Here is a 19,902-nt window from a genome sequence, read left to right as displayed (position 1 = left end):
CAGCTCTGTCACCAACCCTTTCCATATGAGGAAAAGATCCTTCCTTGCAGCCAGAAGGTCATGCCGGTCAGGGACACCAGGAAGGGCTGGCACCCGTGACATAATGGCTGGAGTTTGCCTTTTCTCTGCATCTGAATCCTTGGGAGCACCTGTCAGCTCAGGCTGACTCCTCCACTGCAACAGAGCTGTAATTCCAGGCACAGCCAGTGCCTGTGATGCTTCCCCAGGCCTCAGCACCCGTGACAGCCTCAGTGGCTCTGTCTGCATGCAGCTGGGTCTCCTGCCCAGCACAGCTATTTCAGCTCTCACCACTTGGGGAGAACCTGGTGAAGGAGCTGCTGCTGAGGCTGGCACGGAGACACAGAGCAGCTCACAAAGGCCACGACCAGGCTTTGCAGCCCATGCATCACCTAGGGCTGAGTTTAGGCTGAAGATGCAGCGTGCACTTGTGGGATGAGAGAGTTTAATGATGTTGAGCCTTTGGTTTTATCAGTCAGGGTCAGCAAGAAGTTATTCCCAATTAGCTAAAGTGATGGGCTAATTTGGTGGTGAAAAACCCTGCTCCAGATGCCTTGCTGTGGAGTTAAAGTGCATTGTCTTTGGTTTGGTTTAAGTGGAGTAACCAACTCAAGTAGACTTCAGCCCAGGGACATATTTGGTAGAGCAGGCAGTGTTATGACTGCCTGGGCTGAAAATTTGTTTGTGAGCAAAGCCTACCCAGGGGGCAGGGAGTGAGGCCAGTTGTACTAGGATGGCTTTAATGCTGATTAAGAACATCTGCCAAGGAGTTTATTGAACTTCAGTCACTTCCAAGAAGGGAGGAAGGTAGGACTTTCCCCTCTCCAGTCCTGTGTCCTGCTGTGCTTGTGCAGAGTGTAAGTAAGTGGGGTGCCATGGGGATTGGAGAAAGGTTGGGCCCTGAGGAGAAGGGAAAAGCTTTTGCTGCTCAAGGCAGGAGGTGGCTCACTGTGGGTGAGACTGGCAGCTCTGCATCCCTGTGTAGTTCAAGGGACTCTGCTAGACAAAAAGGCCCTGTGTTAGCAAGGTGATGGACTTTTCCAGCCCTGGCCCCCAGCTTTGTGCCCTGGAGCTCCTAGGAAATACCAGCATGAAGCTACTTTCAGAAGCCCACATGGGTTTCAGCAGAAGCTGAGTTTGGGTCTGCTTGACAAAAGGGTTTCACAGCAGCCTGCCACGTCTCAGATGAAGCTTCAGGAACAGGATCGTTTGCCAGTAACTACCACCTTGTGCTGATGTTATCTAGTTTCTGCAGAATGAACTTGCTGAGTTGTCATGTGTGACACTGTCAGGGGAAGTCCTGACTCCTGACACTGCAGTTCCTGCCTCTGCTTTGCCATGGCCCCAATTCCAGCAGCATCATCTGGGCTGGTTGGATTTGCTGGATACCTGCTTGTGCTGAAATGTCATGGGGTTGTCAGAAAGAACTGGGCAGCAAGGCTGTGCTGCAGGCCCCTGGGCTCCCAGATCCATTGGAGACAACAGCAGGCTAGCATGTAGTTTCTGGCTGAGGATGAAATGGCTACTGACAGCTCATCTGTGCAAGGTGGTGCTGGACACTCAGTGACCAGACAAGCAGCAAGAGGGGGTTTGCACTGGAGCTGATGTGTGGGTATTGGCAAGTGCCTCTCAGTACGTGGGCTCCTGACTTCTGTGACCGAGGCAAACTCCGTGGGTGCCAAGCAGAGGCACTGCTGCATTTTGCAGGTGTTTGCCAAGTGAGGCATCCCTTTTCTTCTGTGCAGACCTTCCTCAGAGGCAGTGACCTGTTTCACTCTCTAGCTCCAGACAGCAGGTAATGGATGAGTGGCTGAGGTAGTCAGGTGCTGGTGCATGCTGGCACTGCTGTATGACCGGGCAGCACGATGGCACCCCGTGCAGGCAGTGTAACAGGCTGGCAAAGCCAGACTCACTGGTCCAAACAAACCCCTCGGCTGCAGATGCAAGGTGTTCTCCATGTCTGCAAAGTGGATGTAGGCACCTGTTCCACTGTCTGTTGAAAACCTGCAGGTTGCTGCATCACGTGCACAAGTTTTAGGAGCAATGCAAGCAGCCAGTGTAGCCTGTGTGACATGGAGCCTCATTCAGGCAGGGCTTTGGAGCAGCACATTTCTTCATCTGGCAGCAACCATCTGCTGTGGCTGCAAGGTCCCACACTGCCTGGCAGCTGAGTTTGCATGCTGGGGTAGCACCAGCTTTGCACTTCTCCCAGCCATGCTCTGGAGTGTGCCTAAGTGCCAGCTGGTACCTGGGTGGTTTGCATGTGGGTGCCAAAGGGTTCAAGGCTGTGCTCCAAATTCAAGACAGAGCTACCTGGTGGGTCCCTCTCACTGGGCAGCAGTGCGGAAAGGAGGAAGGCTGCATGAGGAATAGGATGAAGAAGAGTACATCCATTCTTTGTAACTGTAATGCCATGGTAGATGGGAGGAAGCTTCCCTGGGCTACTGTGTTTGCTTCTGTCTTCCTTTCTATGAAATCAGTAGACATCCAAAGATAGTGCTGACCTAAATGAGGGCTGCAGGAAAATTTCCCTATGCAGGGACTAAAAGTCCCACCAGTTTAGCGTGGAAACTAGTGAAATGCCGCATGATAGAGATGTGCAGAGCAATTCCTGGCTTAGAGATAAGTCTGTTCCTCTGCTCACCCCCTCACAAGATGTTCAAAGAGATGGAAAGACAACTCATTTCACACTGGTAAACTGACACACTTCTCACAGAGCCAGCAAACTGGTTTGTGCAGGTGGACAAGATGCCCTGCTGGCCAACATTTTCAGATGGCTCACAAAGGATCAGATATTGAGATGAAAAACAAGGATACCCAAAACTGAAGTAAAAAACTTTGGCTTAAATAAGATAAAAGATGGCATGATTCTTGGACGTCTACTTTGGGGTTCAGGTAAAGAATGGTGGCAAGGAGTTTCTATTTTCCTGTCCCTTCTTTGAAACCAATTTTGGCATTATTTGTGACACTAGGAGGACCAAGTCTTGAAATCAGGGCCTTGCACCATCACTGCTGGCATGGCTTAAGGTGTAGCACATCTCCCTTGTCCCACTTCCAAAGCACCATGAGGGATGAGGTGCCATGGGAGGCTGCAGGTTCCCGTGTCTGGGCACTGGTGTTGGCAGCCACATACAAAGCTGTAGGAAAAGTAGCCATGTCCCAGGAGGCTGATTACAGAACACCTCTCTCTTGCCAGGGAACCAAAATGCAAGGGTGGAAAGCACAGGATTGGTGATCATCTGAAACTGCTCCCTCTCCCTCCCTCCATGTGCTGCTCCAAGCCCCCAGAGGAAACCTGTGGGACTTTACAAGCCCTCTGAAACAGCCAGCACTAAGCAAGTCCTCCCTTGGTGTTTGGGTGTTTGACCGTGGGCCTCCTTCCTTGTGTTTCTCTCAAACAGGCATTGAAGAGCCCTGGCTGGGGGCTCTGGGGGATGGACCAGGTTTGGGTCAGGGGCTCAGCCCTGCCACTGCCTCCTTCAGCAACTTGCTCTGGGACTCTGGGTTGTCTCCCAGAGAGCTGGCAGCAGGCAGGAGCTGTGTGTGCCAGGGTGTGACAGCACATGCCAGGGCTCTGTCCAGGCCCATGGGGCTTATACCCATTTGTGTATTTTGGTAACTCTGCCAGTGTGGTTCTGTCATTCAGTGCTACTTGCACAGGCACCAAGTGTGCCTTCTGCACAGCTCCCCTGTCCCCTCCTGCACAGCCACTCTGCCCCACACTGCCTCTGATGATGTGCTGGGCTCCAGCACCGCTGGTACAAGCACCACACGTGCCTGGGCACAGGCTCACTGCATGTGAGCCCATCAGCACAGCTGCTTGCGCTGCACACCTCCTCCAGTCATGCTGCATGAGCTGAAGGATTTGGGAAGCTCTTGTTCCTACCAAATGGGGTGGGGAGAAGGGAAAACTGGTGTATACACCCCCATAATCCAAAAGTGAAGCAGATCCCAGTGGGGTGAAAGTACAGTACTAGCATGAGTGTTGCTCACAGCCATCTCCTGCTGAGGTGGGTGTCTCAGAGTCTGTCTGCAAGAACATGCCCTAAATAAGCTGTACTCAATTCTTGGGAGTCTTGAACATGTTTTGTGGTGATGGGTGCTGTTGAAGGACGTTTTCCTCTGAATGGAGTCATGAAGCAGCAATGTAATACACTCAAGAGTCATATATTAATTTAAGAAACACCATCCACCCCATGCCATGGATCATGGCTCCAACCAAAGCCCTGTGAACATCAAATCCTCCATCAGGCATTGTTCATCCCCTGGGAGCACAATATTTGCCGCTTGGTTGCTGCAGCTGGATTCACTGCAGCAGCAGCAGAGTCCCAAGGTTGAGTCCTGTGGCTGAACAGCCACGTGTGCCTCTCCTGCTCGTGTATTGCCTGGAAATGCACACACTGGGAAGCACAAAGGAAGCTGGGGCCACGGCCCCTTGCCATCACCAGTAAGTCTACCCCTGGGTGGATCAGCCCTTCTGGTTAAACGGGTCACTGCCCTTCCTCTTTGGGCCTTCCCCATCATCAGTGAACGAGACTGCCAGCGAGATGAGTCAAACCGTCAGACACCATCTGCGCCCCGCACACAGCACGTCCATGGATAGCTCACCTGGAGGGCTCAGCGGAAGCACAGAAACCCTGGCTGACTGGGGGTGTCTGGCAGCTGAACCTTTCCAGTGTCCCAGGCGCAGCTGGGCGATCTGGCTCATTTCTGACTGATCCCAGAAGGTAGGCAAGGCCTGTGAAGAGAGCAGTGAGAGGATGTTTGGCCTTGATGTACTCTACCAGGGTTTGAGATCTGCTGACCTGGAGACTCTTGTAAGTGTACATCTGAGTACTTGCTTATGAGCAGCTAAGTCCTTGCCAGAAACAGATTAGAGGTTGCTCAACTAAATACACAACCAGTTGATCTGTACAGGACAGGAGAGGGAGAATGTGGTTAATCCCTTCAAAATAGCCTGGGGTGAACTCTAACAATTGATGTCTTGAGACTGAAACTCTCTGATGTGCAGGAAGTCTGACCCTGCCAACCTCCTGTCAATCCCTCAGCTCTAGTTAAGCTTGCTCTTCCTCTCCAGTGGGGTCAGATGGACCCATCTACCTGGAGTCCATATCTGGAAAGCTAGCACATTTGGCATTTTCTTTCTACAGTTTCCTTCTTTAAAAATATGGACAAAAATAAAAGCATTAGTAATGACATTCAAAAAACCCCACATAAAAATGGCAAAGCCAAATACCAAAGATCTAGAAATTGCCAGAAATGGGGTTTGCCTGGGCAGCCTACCTTCAGCTGTCTTGTGCATATGATCACTTCCTGTATTTTGCCCTGGATTGCCACCTCTTCAGCACCCAGGCTGGACCTTAGCTGGAGGGAGCAATAAGCTGGACAGCTAGGCTGCCTCCTTTCTCAGCAGGGTTGGGGAACTCCTGTCAAGCTGGAGAAGCAAGAGACTGCAGAAAGAAAGTGGTTCTCCTGGGTAGACAGCTGATGCCTCCCTGGAGGGCTTGATCTGTGTCTACCCCTGCCTTGAAGTTACTCTGTGAGTTGGTGAGCCACATGAGCAAGAGCTTTCACAGGAGCAGCCCTTCCTCATTTCCCAAGCTGCTTTACAGAAGTGCTAAAGATTTGCAGATGCAGTCACAGACATTAGGATCTGGGGTTTGACTAAACTAAGTGGTGTAGAGTGCCAAAACAATCAAAAAATTTAAATCCTAGTTGGTTCAAACTGTGTATCCAAAATGAATGAGTACTTATGACCTATATCTCCTTTGTCTCTTATTTTGCACCTGTTAATTAGGTATAACTCCATTTCTTCATCCTCACCTCTGGACCTGAAAAGGTGCCTGAGAAAACAGCTTCATTAATAACCCTGAAGCAGTCACTCAGTGCTGAAGTGTCGAGCATTAGAAGGAGTCCATGAAGAAATGGAAAAGCAGGATGTTGGAGCATGCTGACTGCAGGATGAAATGAAGGTAACACGGCCATCCCAGGGGATAAACCCTAGTGGATCATACAGCTACAGAGCACAGCATGTTACACAGCATGAGGGCATAAATGCAGTGTGCTTTAGGGATTTAATTGTGGGATTTCCATGCTTTTGAGTGCTTGACTTACAGCCCTTGTCATTTATCAGACATTCTGGGTGTCAAGTACCTGTTTTCCTCTGCTTTGGCTGGTTGCACCCAGTAAGGACTGAAAGTGTTGGTGTTTGCTCTGTGCCAAGTGGGATGAATTTGGTGGGACTGTGCTTCAGCTCTCCTGGCACAACCTCACTCTCACACTCAGCTCAGTCAAGATGAAATAGCCCTGGTGACAGAGACTGGGGAAGCTGCACACGTTGCAGACAGGAGAACAGGTGCTGGCAGAGCTGGACATGGCAGAAGCATCTGGTAGAGAGCAGGGACTTTGTTCAACACAGCCATTCGCAGCACTGATTTTTGCAAAAGTCTTCAATGAGGAATTATAGACAAGTCATTGCAATTGTCCAAATATTGTAAGAAATTATTTGCATAATATGCTACATTTGAAGCAGAAACAACCTTGGTGGTTTATAGGAGGCTGAAGTTCAGCTCTAGGCTGGATTTTTAAATAGCAGTCTGCACTGAATGGCCTTGCAAACGAGATGAGTGAGGCTGAAATGCTGTTTTGAATGTTGCTATCATAAGCCTGCTGCAGGCAAGAGCTCTGGAGCAGCAAGCTTACAAGGAAACTCCATCACTCACCTGTGCTGAGGAAGCTGGTTGCACAGGTGGGACATAGGGAGAGAGGCTTTGAAGCAAAGCTGGTTGTAAAATACCCCATGTGCTCTCTTGATGGGTTCCTCTTCTGAGGAACCCATCCTAGTCGCGCACTTTTTTCTTACCCCCCCCTTTATTTTTTTCCTTTTTCCTTATTTAAACCCTAGGAACATAATTCATAACATAATCCATCCCACAGAGGCAGGATTCAACTTGGATTTCTTTTGAGAGAGGTTTCTTCACAGCCACTTCATATAAAGGGGCTTGAATAACTTTCCTGAATTGCCCATCCCAAGGTCTTCCTAACCTCATCTTGCTTCGAATATCAGACCTCCACCTTTCCTGCTGCAGTTGGAGCCTGTTGGTTCTTACCCTGCTTTGGCTGCACAGAAACCAGCTGGCCACCCTTTCCATTACAACATATGAAACACTGTTCCTTCCTCACCACCCACTTCCCACCCCCAAGACTTCTCTTTTCTAGGCTAAATGGGCATAATTTCTTCACTCCTTTCTCTTAGGGAAGTATTTTTGTGTGTTTATCCTTTGTATTTTCTTCCAGACTACTCCACTCCTTGGCCTGGGACTCTGAAAGGGTCCTGCACAGGCAGCACAAGGCAATCATCTCCTCCTCCCTGCCCAGAGCCCCAAGACAATACCTGACCCCTTTGCTGCTAGCAAAGCTTCAGTTTTCAGTGCTCTGCAACCCCTGGATTTTTGCCTCCTATTCTGCTGCCCCATGGGTTATTCCCCAGATCTTCTGCCTATAGCTCACTTCACTTTACATTTGCATTTGTTCTTGCTGACCTGCATCTTGCTGCTTTCAAACCATTTCTCTGCAGATCACGCTGAGCCCAGGCCCCGAGTCCCTGCAGCCACTCTGTCCTGGGAGAACGAGACTTCCTTCAGCATTGCCTGCTGTAATTTACAAGGGGCAAGTACAAGGTTGGTCCTGTCCTTCCACTAAAAACCTCTGGAACCATCCTTTCCCCATCAAGCTGCTGGTATGGCAGTAGCCTAACATTGGTGAGTTTCCCCAGTGCCACTGACAGTGATTTCACAGCTCCTGTGATTAAGATCAAAGAAAATGAAATGATTCCAGAAAGGAAGTCAGGGAATGTTATTCACAGTGTAAATTTAGACACCTAAGTCATGCACAGAGATTAAGAGACTGACTCCTGAAGCTCTCCCTCATAGAGGGGGAGAGCCTGGGCAGGGGCAGCAGGAAATCAGCTTCCCATGCTGTGCCTGCAGCAGGTGCCCAGGTCAGTTCCCACAAAGCTGTGAGCAGATGCTGGTGGAGCCATACTGGTGGTTTCTGTTGCTCTGGTTTGAAGGAATCACATCTTTGACCAGAGAAATGGCAGGGGGCTTCTCTGCCTATGAGGAGAAAACATGGGTCCAGACCAGCCCATAGAAGAATTGTGAAGGTTCTGCCCACCTTCCCACCAGGAGACACTTGTCTCTCTTACAGATGTTCATAAGTGGCAGGAATTCATTGACATCGTGGCCAGTTCAAGAGAAAAGAGTGTGTTTGGACAATGCAAGGAAAGGGATGCTCTCTTATTCCTGCTCAGAAAGACCAAGTGTCGGACCCTCTCCCATGCTGTTGCTCTCTCCTGAGATATCTTCATCAGCTGTTCATAAAAGCCCAGCTCTGGGCAACTCAAGGTGCACTCAAAACCTTCCTCCGCCTCAAAGCACAGCCTTTGCCATAGCCACATTCTGGACAGTTTTGCACTGACTGTCCAGCTCCTGCCATGACACTCAGCTTCCCTCTCTACCTTCTGCCAACAGCCCCACCACCTTCCCAACCTTCCCAACTGCCTCCCAGATGCTGGCCCTGCTAGGTACAAAAGGAATGACTTCAGCTAATCTGTCAAATAATGGAGCAAGGATATTTTTCTCTGAGGAAGGTGCTCCCTCCTTCCAGCAGCCTGCAGAGCAGGAGAGGCCAGGCAGTCTCTGAGAGCTGCTCACCAGCAGAGGAGTGTGGTTTCCTTGGGAGAGTGGGAATCCAGCAGTGTGCTTCCTGGAAAGGAAGAGCCACGCAAGGTTACAGACTTCAGAGGAAGTGCAGTGATGCAGAGAGCTAATGGATCCTTCAAGGGTTGTGCTGCTAGCCAGTGCCTTGGGAGGCCTGAACCCAACACCTCTCACCCCACTGATCCCTTTGGCTACTCCATTTCTGGAGCCAGCTGCACCAGAAGAGCCCTGCGTGCTACAGGGGCGCTGCACTTCCAGGAAATTGGGTCCCTCAGTGTGGGTCGTGCCAAGCAAACCCTTGCAGCCGTGTTAAAAAGTGGTGCATCCTAGCATATCCATACAGCACACCAGGAGGAAAAATACACTAAGTGCTGTGAAATGTTCAGATCAAAGGGCTAAGAGTAGAACACCAGTGGCACAGGATGTTTCTAAAAAGGGAAATGGGTCAAATGGAGTAGTTTTGCTATTGGAGCTGAATCAGGAGATTTCCCTGAGCTACCCAGCCTGCAGCAGTTCTTGGTTTTGGCCATATTTGCTTCTCTGTTGGCTCCATGAGTGGCAAGGATGGGAAGAAATGCTGGCAGTGCCCATGCAAGTCTGCACTGTCTTCCAAGATCATGCTTCTCTGCAAGAGTGTTTTCTGTGCTGCAATATAGAAATTATTTCCAATACTCTTTCCCAAATGATGACTGCATCTCAAGTGCCCTTACCTATGTCCTGCTGCTGAGACTTGCTAGCTGTTCCTGCCTGAGGCAGGAGAAACTCAACCAAAAGACCCAGAGACAACAAAAAACAGTAAGTTGGGAACTGGGAATTGCTGTTTTCCACGGGAGTGGGTTACTGTACGTGGGTTCATGCCTGTTTCTAGGTCTGCTCCTTATTGCACATGCAAGAACTTAATGCTGCACATGCAGCTCTGAAGTCGTGTGCTTCTGTCTGTGGATGGAGGGCCTGTTGGCATGTGGCTCACCCTGCTGCATCTGGTGTCATGAGCAGATCAGAAAGCAAATAGTCCCTGCTTTGGCACTTCCTACTCCTGCATTGTCACCTCCAGAGCCACTAGCGTGGGGTACTCTGAGGGTACCCCTGAAGCACTGCTGTCCTAGGGGCTGATTGCACATCTTCTGAGACTCGTACTAAGGGTAGAAGTAGTCCCAGGGAACACAGACTGGGGGACAAAGAAGGGGATCCAAAGCAGCTTCTCCTTGCTGCTGTCTGCATGGGCTGATCCATAGATTCTTACATTTCCAGCACTTTGTCTGCCAGGGCTGCCATTCCCTTATGGCCAGTGGGGACATACTAATGAATGTTTTAAAGTGCTAAATAGCTTTGCTTTACAGAAAATACTAGTCCTACCCAAACCAGTCCAAATGTTCTATGACCCTGAGCCTTTCTTCTTAACTGGGGCTGGTGCTACATGGTGCCCACACGAGCCACCTGCACGAGCAGTGTTGGTGTGGCAGCTGCCGAGGTGCCCGTCCCCTCCCCGGGACCCGCGTCAGCGCTGCCGGGGGCGGCAGGAGCAGTGGGTGGCTTCTGGGGACATTGGGCCTGCTTGGGAATTTCCTCAGCTGTGCTGGGGCACTGGGGTTGCCTGGGGCTGGACTGGCCTCCTGCCTGCATAGGGTTAGCATGGGACACAGTAGCCCTGGAATTTCTGGGGCTCCCAGTTTCACCTCCTCCGCACAGCCCTCCTTTGAGGGTCCAAGTTTCACAGCCAGAGCTGGGGCTTTTCTTCCTTTCCATCTCTGCTGTTTGTCTCAGAGAAAACCCATGGTGCTGTTTTTCAACTGCCTGAAGGTGTTTTTCGGGGGTTTTTCAGGCTATTTTGAAGCTCGTTTTTCCCAGATGTACTTTTTTTTCTTCTTCTTTTTTTTTTTTTCTTTAATTGGTTTTAAATTTTTTTTTTCTTCTTCTGTAACTTCTTTGCCTTAAAGTTTCCGGCCACGTGACTTTCAGCTTACATCCCTGAAGTTCTGCGAAACCACAGGAGGCTGAGAGCTAAAGACCTAAAGGGAGGTACAGAGGCTGTGAGAGGAGAGGCAGCGAAAGTGTCAGAGTGCTAGGCAGGAGGACAGAGAGCTTCTGGCACGGGGGAGAGTAGGAAGCCAAGGGCCACATCAGAGGTGACACAGGAGGACAGAGAAGCAGAGAAGCAAGACAGAGAGCAGGCACACCAAGAGCATAAAGGAAGCTGAAGAGACCCTGGGAGCCAGAAGCAGCAGCTATGCCCCACAGCTCTGACAGCAGTGATTCCAGCAGCTTCAGCCAGTCTCCCCCTCCCAGCAAGCAGGTAAAGCAGGGGCCCTTCCCCAGCTCTGCCCAGCTACTTCAGGGTGGGCCACGGGTGGGCAGGAAGCCGGGTGGCACCCACTGCCTGTGTTTGCACAGGGCAATATGGCAGAGCTTTCTAAGAATGGCTATGGGGAGAGAGATGCAGGGCTCAGCCAGGGGCCCTGGCAGAACTCCAGCCGCTGAGCTGGGTATGGGCAGAGAGAGATGGCCTGGGTCCCTGGGGCTACACCAGCGGCAGCTGGGGGCCCAGGAGCCCCAGGCATGGTGGATCCTGTGATACATGCTAGGCAGGCAGGCAGGAAGTTTTGGTGTGATTTGGTGCTCTGGTGAGGAGCCTGAGCAGGCACCTCCTGGCTGTGGAGCAGGGCAGCTCAGGGGCAACCTGCCTGCTTCCTGCTCCTCTGGACAGCACTCGGGACCCAGAAATGCCTTGCTGCTTTGGATCTGCTTTCTTTACTGTTCAGCCTCAGCAGTTTTTCATGTCAGTGATTCTTCACAGAGGGATTTTGTTTTGTTGCATAGCATACCTTAATGGTAGGTCTTTTGCTGGCATATACAGACACGAGTCTGAGGTATTCTCACTGCCTTTTCTGGCTAAACTTTATTTTATTTGTCATTTGCCATTTCTCTAGGGCTGGCAACAAGATCAAGTGCCTGACACTTTGCTCAGAAATCTTGGGGTTCATCAAAGCAGATGATTTTTGGCTTCCAAACAAGGATGGGAATGCATCCTGGCTGGCATCCTAGTAAAGACAGGGATAAAGCACAAGGTTTTCTAAAGAATAGGGACTGCACTTGATGCAGGATATGGGAGGTGCTATATCTGAGACATTTTCAGGGTATTGAAGGCAAGGATAAAACGGTTAAGTTCAAAGAAAAATATCTTGGGTTTGGGGGAGGGGGGAGAGGATGTGGACAGATAAATGGGCTGGGAAGATAACTTTTGTGGCTGAGTTTTGTAGTCTTGTGGAGAAGTGGTGGTGTGAATGTTAAAGAGTCCACAAGAGGGGCAGTGCAATATGAAAATAGAAGATGAAAGTCTGTGTGACAGTTTCAACTGTCAGAAGGCAGCAGAAGGACCAGATCTCAGCAGAGAATGGCTGGTGCATGAAGCTCATGACCTGAAGCCTGGAGAGCTCTGTTCTCCCCTGCCTAAGGGGCTTGGGAGTGTTGCAGTCAGCACTGCAGGCATTGCTAACAAGGGACTCCAGAAAAGAGTAAGGACAGAGATAAGAGAGGTGGAGCAAATAAGATCTGTGTTAAAAACAAAAGCTCTGAGTCTGTCTAGTTAAACAAAGGCAGGGGCCATATTGTGTTGTGAGGGTCTGCAACAAATAAAGCCTGAGACAGAAGGGTGGTGGAGAAGGGAGGCACCAACAGGGGTGAAAAGAGGAAAACACAGGCTGAATATCTGGAAAAATGGTATAGCCAAGGAGCTGGAATGTCTGCAGTGCCATTGCCCTGCAGAGAGACGGGAAAGGAAATGGTTTTCTGTAGAAGAATTCAAATTGTCTTTTTTCCAGAGGGAGGTCCTTACTCTGGTCCATCAAACTATATCCCAGGCCAGTGTGTTGGTGAACAAAGAGTGGTCATTTCCCAGCTGTGCTGGGATCCCCAAGGATGTCAGATGTGCCCCTCCTGGCAACAGGGGTACTAAAGGCATCACACATCCCCTGGACCACAGCTTTATACTGGTGTGGAGGGTGTGTCCTGTGCTTCAATGTTGTTATCTGCTGTGTCCCTTTCCCAACTACTGCCCTGCAGGAGGAGGGTAAGGGAGAGAATACCCAGCCATTTCCATGCCTTGTTTCCCTAGGACTCTTCTGATGACATGAGGAAAGTCCAAAGGAGGGAGAAGAATCGCATTGCTGCCCAGAAGAGCCGCCTGAGGCAGACCCAGAAAGCAGACACACTGCACTTGGTGAGCACTCCCACCCTTTTTCCTCCCTGGTGCTTAGGAGTCATGGGAGACACCTGTGCTTTCCCCCTGGGACTCGGAGCCAAGATGCTCAGTGGAGTCAGGACAGGAGAAGTGAGGCCAGGGCAGGATGTAGGAGTCAGTGCTTGCAGTGAGAGCACACAGCCCACGATGACTGCCACTGAAACGTTCAGTTTTGCAGCTAGTTTTGAATCCATCTTTATCTCTCAGTCTTTCATTAGTGATTTCCTTTCCCAACCTCTTCTGACTGAGCTCTTTGAAAGCATAGTCTCACCTGGCTTGGCTCTCCCCAGGTTTGAGATTCATGCCACCACTTATGCAGAGGTGCAACAGCATACAAAGATACTTTTCTGTGCCACTGTGGGCACCCCCAACAGTTCTTCCCATTGTGAAGGATTAGATATCTGCCTTTCAGGAGGGATGGTCACTTCTGGCTGTGTGTGTTTGGGCAGGTGTATGGCGTCAGTGCTGGAGTATAAGGGCTGGGATGCTCTGCATTTTGCACATTGATAAATGTGTCCCATGTACACATTTTGGGCCACTCATGGAAAGGATGAAGAACATGCAGCTTGCAGGGCAGAAACCATCTTTATCCCTGTGCTGGGCCTGGCTGTCTTTTGAAAAGTGGTAGCTGAGTTCATGTTTAAAAAAAGCATCCTTTGATTTAGCAGTCTCCATGTTCCCCTTATTGGAAATAATTATTGAGAATCCAGTTCTGAACCTTCTTCCTTACATAGTGCCCTTAGTCCATGGCTGGAGCTAGGTTTAAGGGAGAGATTTCACTTTTTTCTCAGTAGCTGATGAGCCTTCTCGAGCTGACATAGTTCTAGGCCGATTGCATTACATCAGCCTGCAGCAATGGCTCTGGGCAGCTGTGTCAGAGAGAGGTGAGAAAATACCCTTTCCTTGGGGTCAGTGCTCTCTCTACAGTAATCCTAGAGGTAGATACGGGCTCTGAGCTTCTCTCAGGAAAATCCTGCCTAGCTGTGCACCAGGCAGGATTGGGCTGCTTTTCTTAGAGCACTTGCTTATGAGATTACTGTTGCTCAGCTACCACTGATAGCACACAGCCCCTGCTTTCCCATTGGGATGGGGCAGTGGGGCTCAGTCCATTTTAGATCCCAAGAGGCAGATGAAAAATGCAGGGAGGCAAGTAGATGATGGATGGTAAATTTCTGCTAGGTTCTTTTCAGTTCCAGTGGACAGTGATCCCTGTTGCTCCTGGGTTCCTTCCCTGAGCACCCTTTGCCTTTGGATGTTTCTGCATCAGGGACTTTGTTTCTCTGATGCAGTTCTTCGCAGAAAAGCATGGCTCCTTTTGAGCTATGGTGGTATGAAAGGAGCCACCAGCTCCATCTGCCCCAGGGTTTTCTAGCTTGTGTTTTGAGGGGAGTGAGTCATAGGAAAGCTGGGACTCCTGCCCCCTGGGTGATTCCCATCAGTTCCTGAGTTCAACAACAGTCATGATTTCCAAACCAGATGGTCTCCACTGAGAGATGCTGTTTGCTGTGTGAGCTCCTGCTGTGGGAGCAGCTGTAATTGCTGGGTGCATTTCAACCTGTGCACAGAGTGGGCACCATCTGGAATCAGCATGGCAGCAGAGGGACAAGCAGAAAGTTTGCTTTGCAAAGGTGGTGGTGCAGCTTTCCAGAGCCTCCAAGTTCTGGGTCTTGCTTTAGCACTCTCAGCTGAGTTTCCAATCCTCTGCTCCTGCCCAGGCTGCTGGCTTCATGGTCAGTTGACGCCTGCAATGCTTCAGCCTGGAGCTGGCTGCACTTCAGCAGAAGCAGAGGTATCAAAGGCTTTGATGCTCTCAGTATTGTTGAGACAAGGCTGAGCATCATTATTAAACCCTTTGTTGTTATTCTCATTCATACCAGTATTAATTCAGTTTTCTGAGGCCTTAGTTTCTCTTTTCTTCTGAGTCAAGCGTCTCCTCTTCCTCCCCAAAGGCCGCTGCTTTCCTTGGGGCTAGCAGCAAGCAGTGAGTCTCTTCTTTCCAGGGCCATGACAGGTTTCCTGTGGCAGGTGGTTTTCTGGTTAGAGACGGCGGTTATTCAACGTGCTCTCCCCGGGGGCTGGGCGGCCCGGGAAGCGCCCGGAGCCGTGCGTGTGCATGAGCGGGAGCGAGAAAGCCTGGGCGGGAGCAAGCCACAGGCGCTTCTCGTAAGCCGGCCCGGGGAGCGTGCCTGGGGCTGCCGGCATCGCACCCACACCCGGCCTGGCCAGCTGGGGGAGGAGGGTTTGCCCAGGCGTGGCTCTGTGATGAATTTACCAGAAATATATCGTTCTGGAAATTCTGTGGGGCAGAGAGGCGAAGGACCATAACTCTCATGACCCTAGCTCATCCCTGTGGGTCCCATGCTGAGGAAGCCCCTGTGGTTTTTGTCTCCTCAGGAGAGTGAAGACTTAGAGAGACAGAATGCTGCCCTGCGCCGGGAGATCAAGCAGCTGACAGAGGAAATGAAGCACTTCACCTCGATGCTGAGCTCCCATGAACCGTTCTGCTCCATCCTGACATCCCCTCCACCACCTCCAGAAGTGCTTTATGCCACACACTCTTTTCACCAGCCCCACATCAGCTCCCCACGCTTCCAGCATTGAGCCAGCCAGGAGGACAGCAGCCTGCCAGCTCCACTGATGGCAAGAAGTAACTTTGTGGGGCTTGCTTTCCCATCCAAGGGAAGGAATTGGACAGACAGACCTTCCTTCTTAAAGTATGTATTCTGAGTGATTTGCCTAAGACTTGCTCCCTGTGCAGAAATGGCAGAGCCACCACAAGGCATCTTTGGACAGTTTCCAGCTTGGATTCTGGGAGGAAGAGGCAGTCACAAAAGGGCACCATCCCCCTTCTCTGGTCCTTGTCTGGGGAGACTCACGGGAGTGTGCAGCTCTGGCAGCCTCCATAAGAGCAGCTGGCTGTGGCACACAACAGCCAGACCTCCAGGAAGAGGAAAGGGAGCAGGGGTGGAGGGGAAGGTTGGGGGCCACAGAGTGTCAGGACAAAACTGGTTTATTTTTGTAAAATAAAGATTGAAAATGCTTAACTCTTTGTTTCTAAAATAGGATTTGAGTTTCTCCTAAGGCCTGGTGTGATACAGTGAAGACACAGGCAGCAGGATGGGATAACTTGGGGCCCAGAAAGCAGTCCTGTATGCCCAGGAGTCTAACCCAGGGCCAGCAATCAGAGCCCCACTTTTAGAAGGGGGGGTCCATGCACATAGGCTGGGCAGGCAGAGGGGTGATGAGGTCCCTGGGGAGGATGGGTCCCTCTTTGCTGCAAGGCTCAACCTGGCTAAAGTGTGTGACATGCCATGTAGTACCACAGGTCTCTTCCCTGCTGACCCTCTCAGCTCCCTGCTGCTGGTGGCTATGCCTCCACATGCTCCCTGGCATGAGTGGAGTGCACTGCCATGCCATGTCAGCTTCCAGGTCTTGGTGGGCTGGTGGAGCCTTCAGTTTGGCCAGCAGCACAGCTGGGAAGGAGCCTCATGCTCATGCTGTGGAGGGAGCTGGTGGTGTTTTTCTGGAGTGCACAGGAGAACACAGGACCTAGCAGGACTCTTGCTCCAAGGTACCCTGCTAAGGAATGTAGCTGCAGCCTACATTCTTTCCCCTTGCCCGTCAGTTAGAGCTCCACAAAAGGCTGCTGCCCTATCTCATGCATTGAAACAGATGAAACCTGAAAGGTCACAGAGGAGTAGATTAGTACTCCCGAGTCTGATTTGTTGGAAACACAGGCCAGTCCATACAGGCAGTCTCTGCACCTTAGCCCACACCAGGCAGCAGCTCACTTATCAGCCCCACTCTGTACACAAGGCTGAACCACCTGCCAGTGGTTCTGCTGCTAGCAGTGGCTCAGGACTGCTGCCATCTTCAAGGAGCACCAGCTGCAAGCTTTTCAGCATAGAGTACCACAAGTAGTGCTGCTTAGGAAGGCTTTTAAATGAGGGAAATAGACCAAATTTGTAGATATCCTTCTTGCAGGCACAGAGAAGCAGCCTATTTCCAGATAGGTTTTGGCCCATCATCATAGCCCTCAAGAAGTGAGGTCTGTAATGTGCACATTTTCTCTCTCTGCTTTGCATTAGCAAGATGATAACCAAATACTGTCTTGTCTCAGCAAGCTGTCCTCAGGATAGGTGCAGGTAGCACTGTGCTTTCTCCTGCCATGGTCTGCTCAGAGGTTTGTGAGCTTCCTACCTGCAGTGTCTGTGCCAGCATGGGAGGCACTGTGGTCAGAGATGCCTGGTGCCAGCACACTGACCCGGGTGCCACCACTTACAGAAGCAGTGCTGAGGCAATGGGTGATTGCACTGGCCTGTCTGTGTAGCTCTGGGATGAGGGATGAGCACACTCGGGGAAGGACATAGGGAATGATGGTGGTTATTCCAGCCAGGTAGCTGGGTTTCTGTATATATGACATGCAGAATACAGGAACAATTTAATTGTGTCTTACACCACCCCTCTCTGCCAGATCTCACACCAATAGGCTTCACTCTAACCATAAGTTCAACAAACACCTCCTGATTCCTTGCACAACCTATGCTTTGAGCCAGTCAGGCTACACAGGCTCTGCCCAAGGTGCTTTTCTCTGGAATTTGTCCCTTTAAGCCTGAGAGAGACAACTGACTCCAGCTCTAGATGAGCTTGTCTTTATAGGCTCTGCTTCTGCTCCTTGAGCTTCTGGTGGATTTTCTCCCAGATTTTTCACTTTCACTTTTGCTGTTCCTTAGGGTTCTGATGCTCCCATGCTTCCTGGTTTACAGTCAGAGAAAAAAGCTACTGCTATCTTGATTGGGTTTGCTGTGGAGGGCACTGCAGGCTCATGCTCTTCACTGGAGGATACAAGAGAATCCCATTGAAACTTGCAGAGTTGCATACATGAGAGGTCTCCGTCCTTGCTGCGACCTTTGTATTTTCTCCTGGCTATAAAATGCTAAGATTTGTTTTAGCTGCAGATGGAGAAGGTCCTACTGTGAGGTATATGTGACCTATGCCCACACAGATACAGAGCCAATATTGCTGCTACAAAGCTGCTGAAGTCTAGATCCTTCAGGCTGGGTGGGGTTTCTGTGTAATGCCTGCAGAATTGCTAGACCCAATCGCTGGTAACGTCTCAGACATATCACTGCAACTCAGAACGAAAATAAACAGCCAGTGGTGACACCAGGAGATGAGTCTGCAACAACATCCTCTCCAAAACCTAAACAATATTCTTGGCATCATCAATCAATGTGTCCTCCCTCTGCACGGCTGACTGTGAGCTGGAAGGCCTCCTACCTGTGCTGTGCTCAGCCATTCTGGCCAAACCAAGCCATTCTGGTGTTTGCTCTCTTGTAGGAGACACATCTTCCAATGTGGCTTTGCCCCAGTCTTGCCCACAAAAACCTGATCACAGAACATGATCTGCATGGTTCAAGCCAGTTTTAACCTCTGCTTTTTTCTGTAATTGTGAGGTCTCTGGGGGGCAGTCTCTCAGTTAGAAAGAATGGTTATCCTGGCAGAATACCTTTATCAGCCAAGCAGCAGGGGACAACATATCGTTTCTGCCCTTTTAAACAGTGTAGGGAAAAAAATATCTTTTCCTAAGGCTATTTCCAGAGCTGCACAAACTGCTTGCTGCAGCTGTGTGAGGAGATTCCTTCACTTCCGTACTGGTGCTGTCTCTTGCTTCTCCTTCCCGGGCTCCCGGCCCCTCCTCAAGGCTCCTCACACTTTTCATTTAATTCATCTGCTTTTCATTTCTGAGTAGCGACGTGCCTGTCCTCTGGTGTGGCCCTCACTGCTGTCCGTAAATGAACTGCGACGATCCTAAACGAGGAGCAAGGTGCAGGGCGGTGGCCAGGGCAATCACTGCCGATTGCTTTCGATTGTCTGCTCCTCCCAGCAACGCAATTCCTGTAATTTTCATTTCCTTGGCATCTGGCATTTCTCAAGTGTTGTGTGCGTTATCTGGCTATGCCCAGCCTTCAGGAGCACTGAGTTGCCGGCTGCTCCAAGGGAAGGGGATGCTTCTGGGCACACAACTGGATAAACCGGGAGATGTCGGGGCCTGTGGAAGCCTGTCCCTGCCCCAGCAGAATGTCAGCGCTGTGCTACAGAGCTCCTCACTGGAAACCTCTCTCACAGCAGTACATAAACGAGGGCACACAGGAGGCTGAGAGACTCTTCTCCAGACGGGGAAGGGCGGGCAGCAGAGACAGCTCGGCCCTGCAAGCGCAGCCTGCGAACACCGCGTGTGTGCTGGCCTCTGCTGGGCGAAGCTGAGCGCTCCCAGCCGCTCCCGCGCTCCTCTCGGCACAGCCGCTTCGGCAAGGGGCACGCTGAGCAGCTCTCCTGCCCTTTTCGCTGCGGCTCCAAAGTATTTATGCACTTGTTTCACAAAGCCCGTCTCAGAAGTCACTTCTGTTAGAGCTGCCAGCCTGCATCAGCAAGAGGATAGCCTCCTGCATGCTGAACCAAAGCAGCAGCCCACAGAAGGGATCCTCTCTCTGCTTCCTGCGATGATCATAGTGTACAAAGCAGCACTAGTCATACAAAAATGCTGCCTGGATGCTAATACTTCAGCACACAGAGATCAAAGAAGATCAGGAATCACTGCTAAGAGACAAAGTATTTTTATAAATCACAAGATGTCAAGAAGAGAAAAACCAAGGCATGTCATGAAATGGCAAGAGTTTCTCTGAGTGACTAACCCTGTGCTCACTTTGTCTTGTGTTCTGCTGTTTTTGCCACCTTATTGATTATTGATCTGGAGGAGATTTGAGCAGTGAGGCAGAGTTATATGTATCCATGAAGTTTTTTAAAGTTGCTCAAAAACCCTACCCAACTAAATGTTTGGCAGCACATATTCATTGCTTGCCAGGGCAGGGTTACAATCAGTGTGTTAAGGTTAGAATATGAGACTACAACTTTTCATCAGACATC

General features: G+C 50.6%; 1 protein-coding gene and 1 long non-coding RNA gene across 3 annotated transcripts; both read left to right on the top strand.

Annotated features, from left to right (window-relative positions):
• The first annotated feature begins 5,790 nt into the window (after positions 1-5,790).
• On the top strand, positions 5,791-8,820 carry LOC135448402 (uncharacterized). Its single transcript, XR_010440435.1, has 3 exons — positions 5,791-5,990; positions 7,595-7,697; positions 8,227-8,820. It is a non-coding gene; the product is annotated as an uncharacterized LOC135448402 (long non-coding RNA).
• Positions 8,821-9,222: 402 nt separating this feature from the next.
• Positions 9,223-16,031, top strand: BATF (basic leucine zipper ATF-like transcription factor). Of its 2 annotated transcripts, XM_064714419.1 has the most exons (4): positions 9,223-9,533; positions 10,676-11,031; positions 12,850-12,954; positions 15,370-16,031. In XM_064714419.1, exons 2-4 carry the CDS (start codon positions 10,966-10,968, stop codon positions 15,574-15,576), a joined length of 378 nt encoding a protein of 125 aa, XP_064570489.1. In that variant the 5' UTR covers positions 9,223-9,533; positions 10,676-10,965; the 3' UTR covers positions 15,577-16,031. The 2 variants fall into 2 exon arrangements, with proteins under 2 accessions (XP_064570489.1, XP_064570490.1); XM_064714420.1 differs by lacking the exon at positions 9,223-9,533 and having other exon boundaries at positions 10,652-11,031.
• The last annotated feature ends 3,871 nt before the right edge of the window (positions 16,032-19,902 follow it).

This window comes from Zonotrichia leucophrys, chromosome 5, assembly GCF_028769735.1.
Source record: "Zonotrichia leucophrys gambelii isolate GWCS_2022_RI chromosome 5, RI_Zleu_2.0, whole genome shotgun sequence".
Taxonomy (NCBI): domain Eukaryota; kingdom Metazoa; phylum Chordata; class Aves; order Passeriformes; family Passerellidae; genus Zonotrichia; species Zonotrichia leucophrys.
The sequence above is the reverse complement of the archived record's forward strand: the minus strand, read 5'-3'. Positions and strand labels throughout refer to the sequence as shown.

Excerpts from the sequence above, each read along its gene's own strand:
- BATF (XM_064714419.1), top strand. The coding sequence starts at position 10,966 with ATGCCCCACAGCTCTGACAGCAGTGATTCCAGCAGCTTCAGCCAGTCT. Across the intron at positions 11,032-12,849 it reads CTCCCCCTCCCAGCAAGCAG|GACTCTTCTGATGACATGAG; the intron begins GTAAAGCAGGGG and ends TTGTTTCCCTAG. Across the intron at positions 12,955-15,369 it reads AAGCAGACACACTGCACTTG|GAGAGTGAAGACTTAGAGAG; the intron begins GTGAGCACTCCC and ends TTGTCTCCTCAG.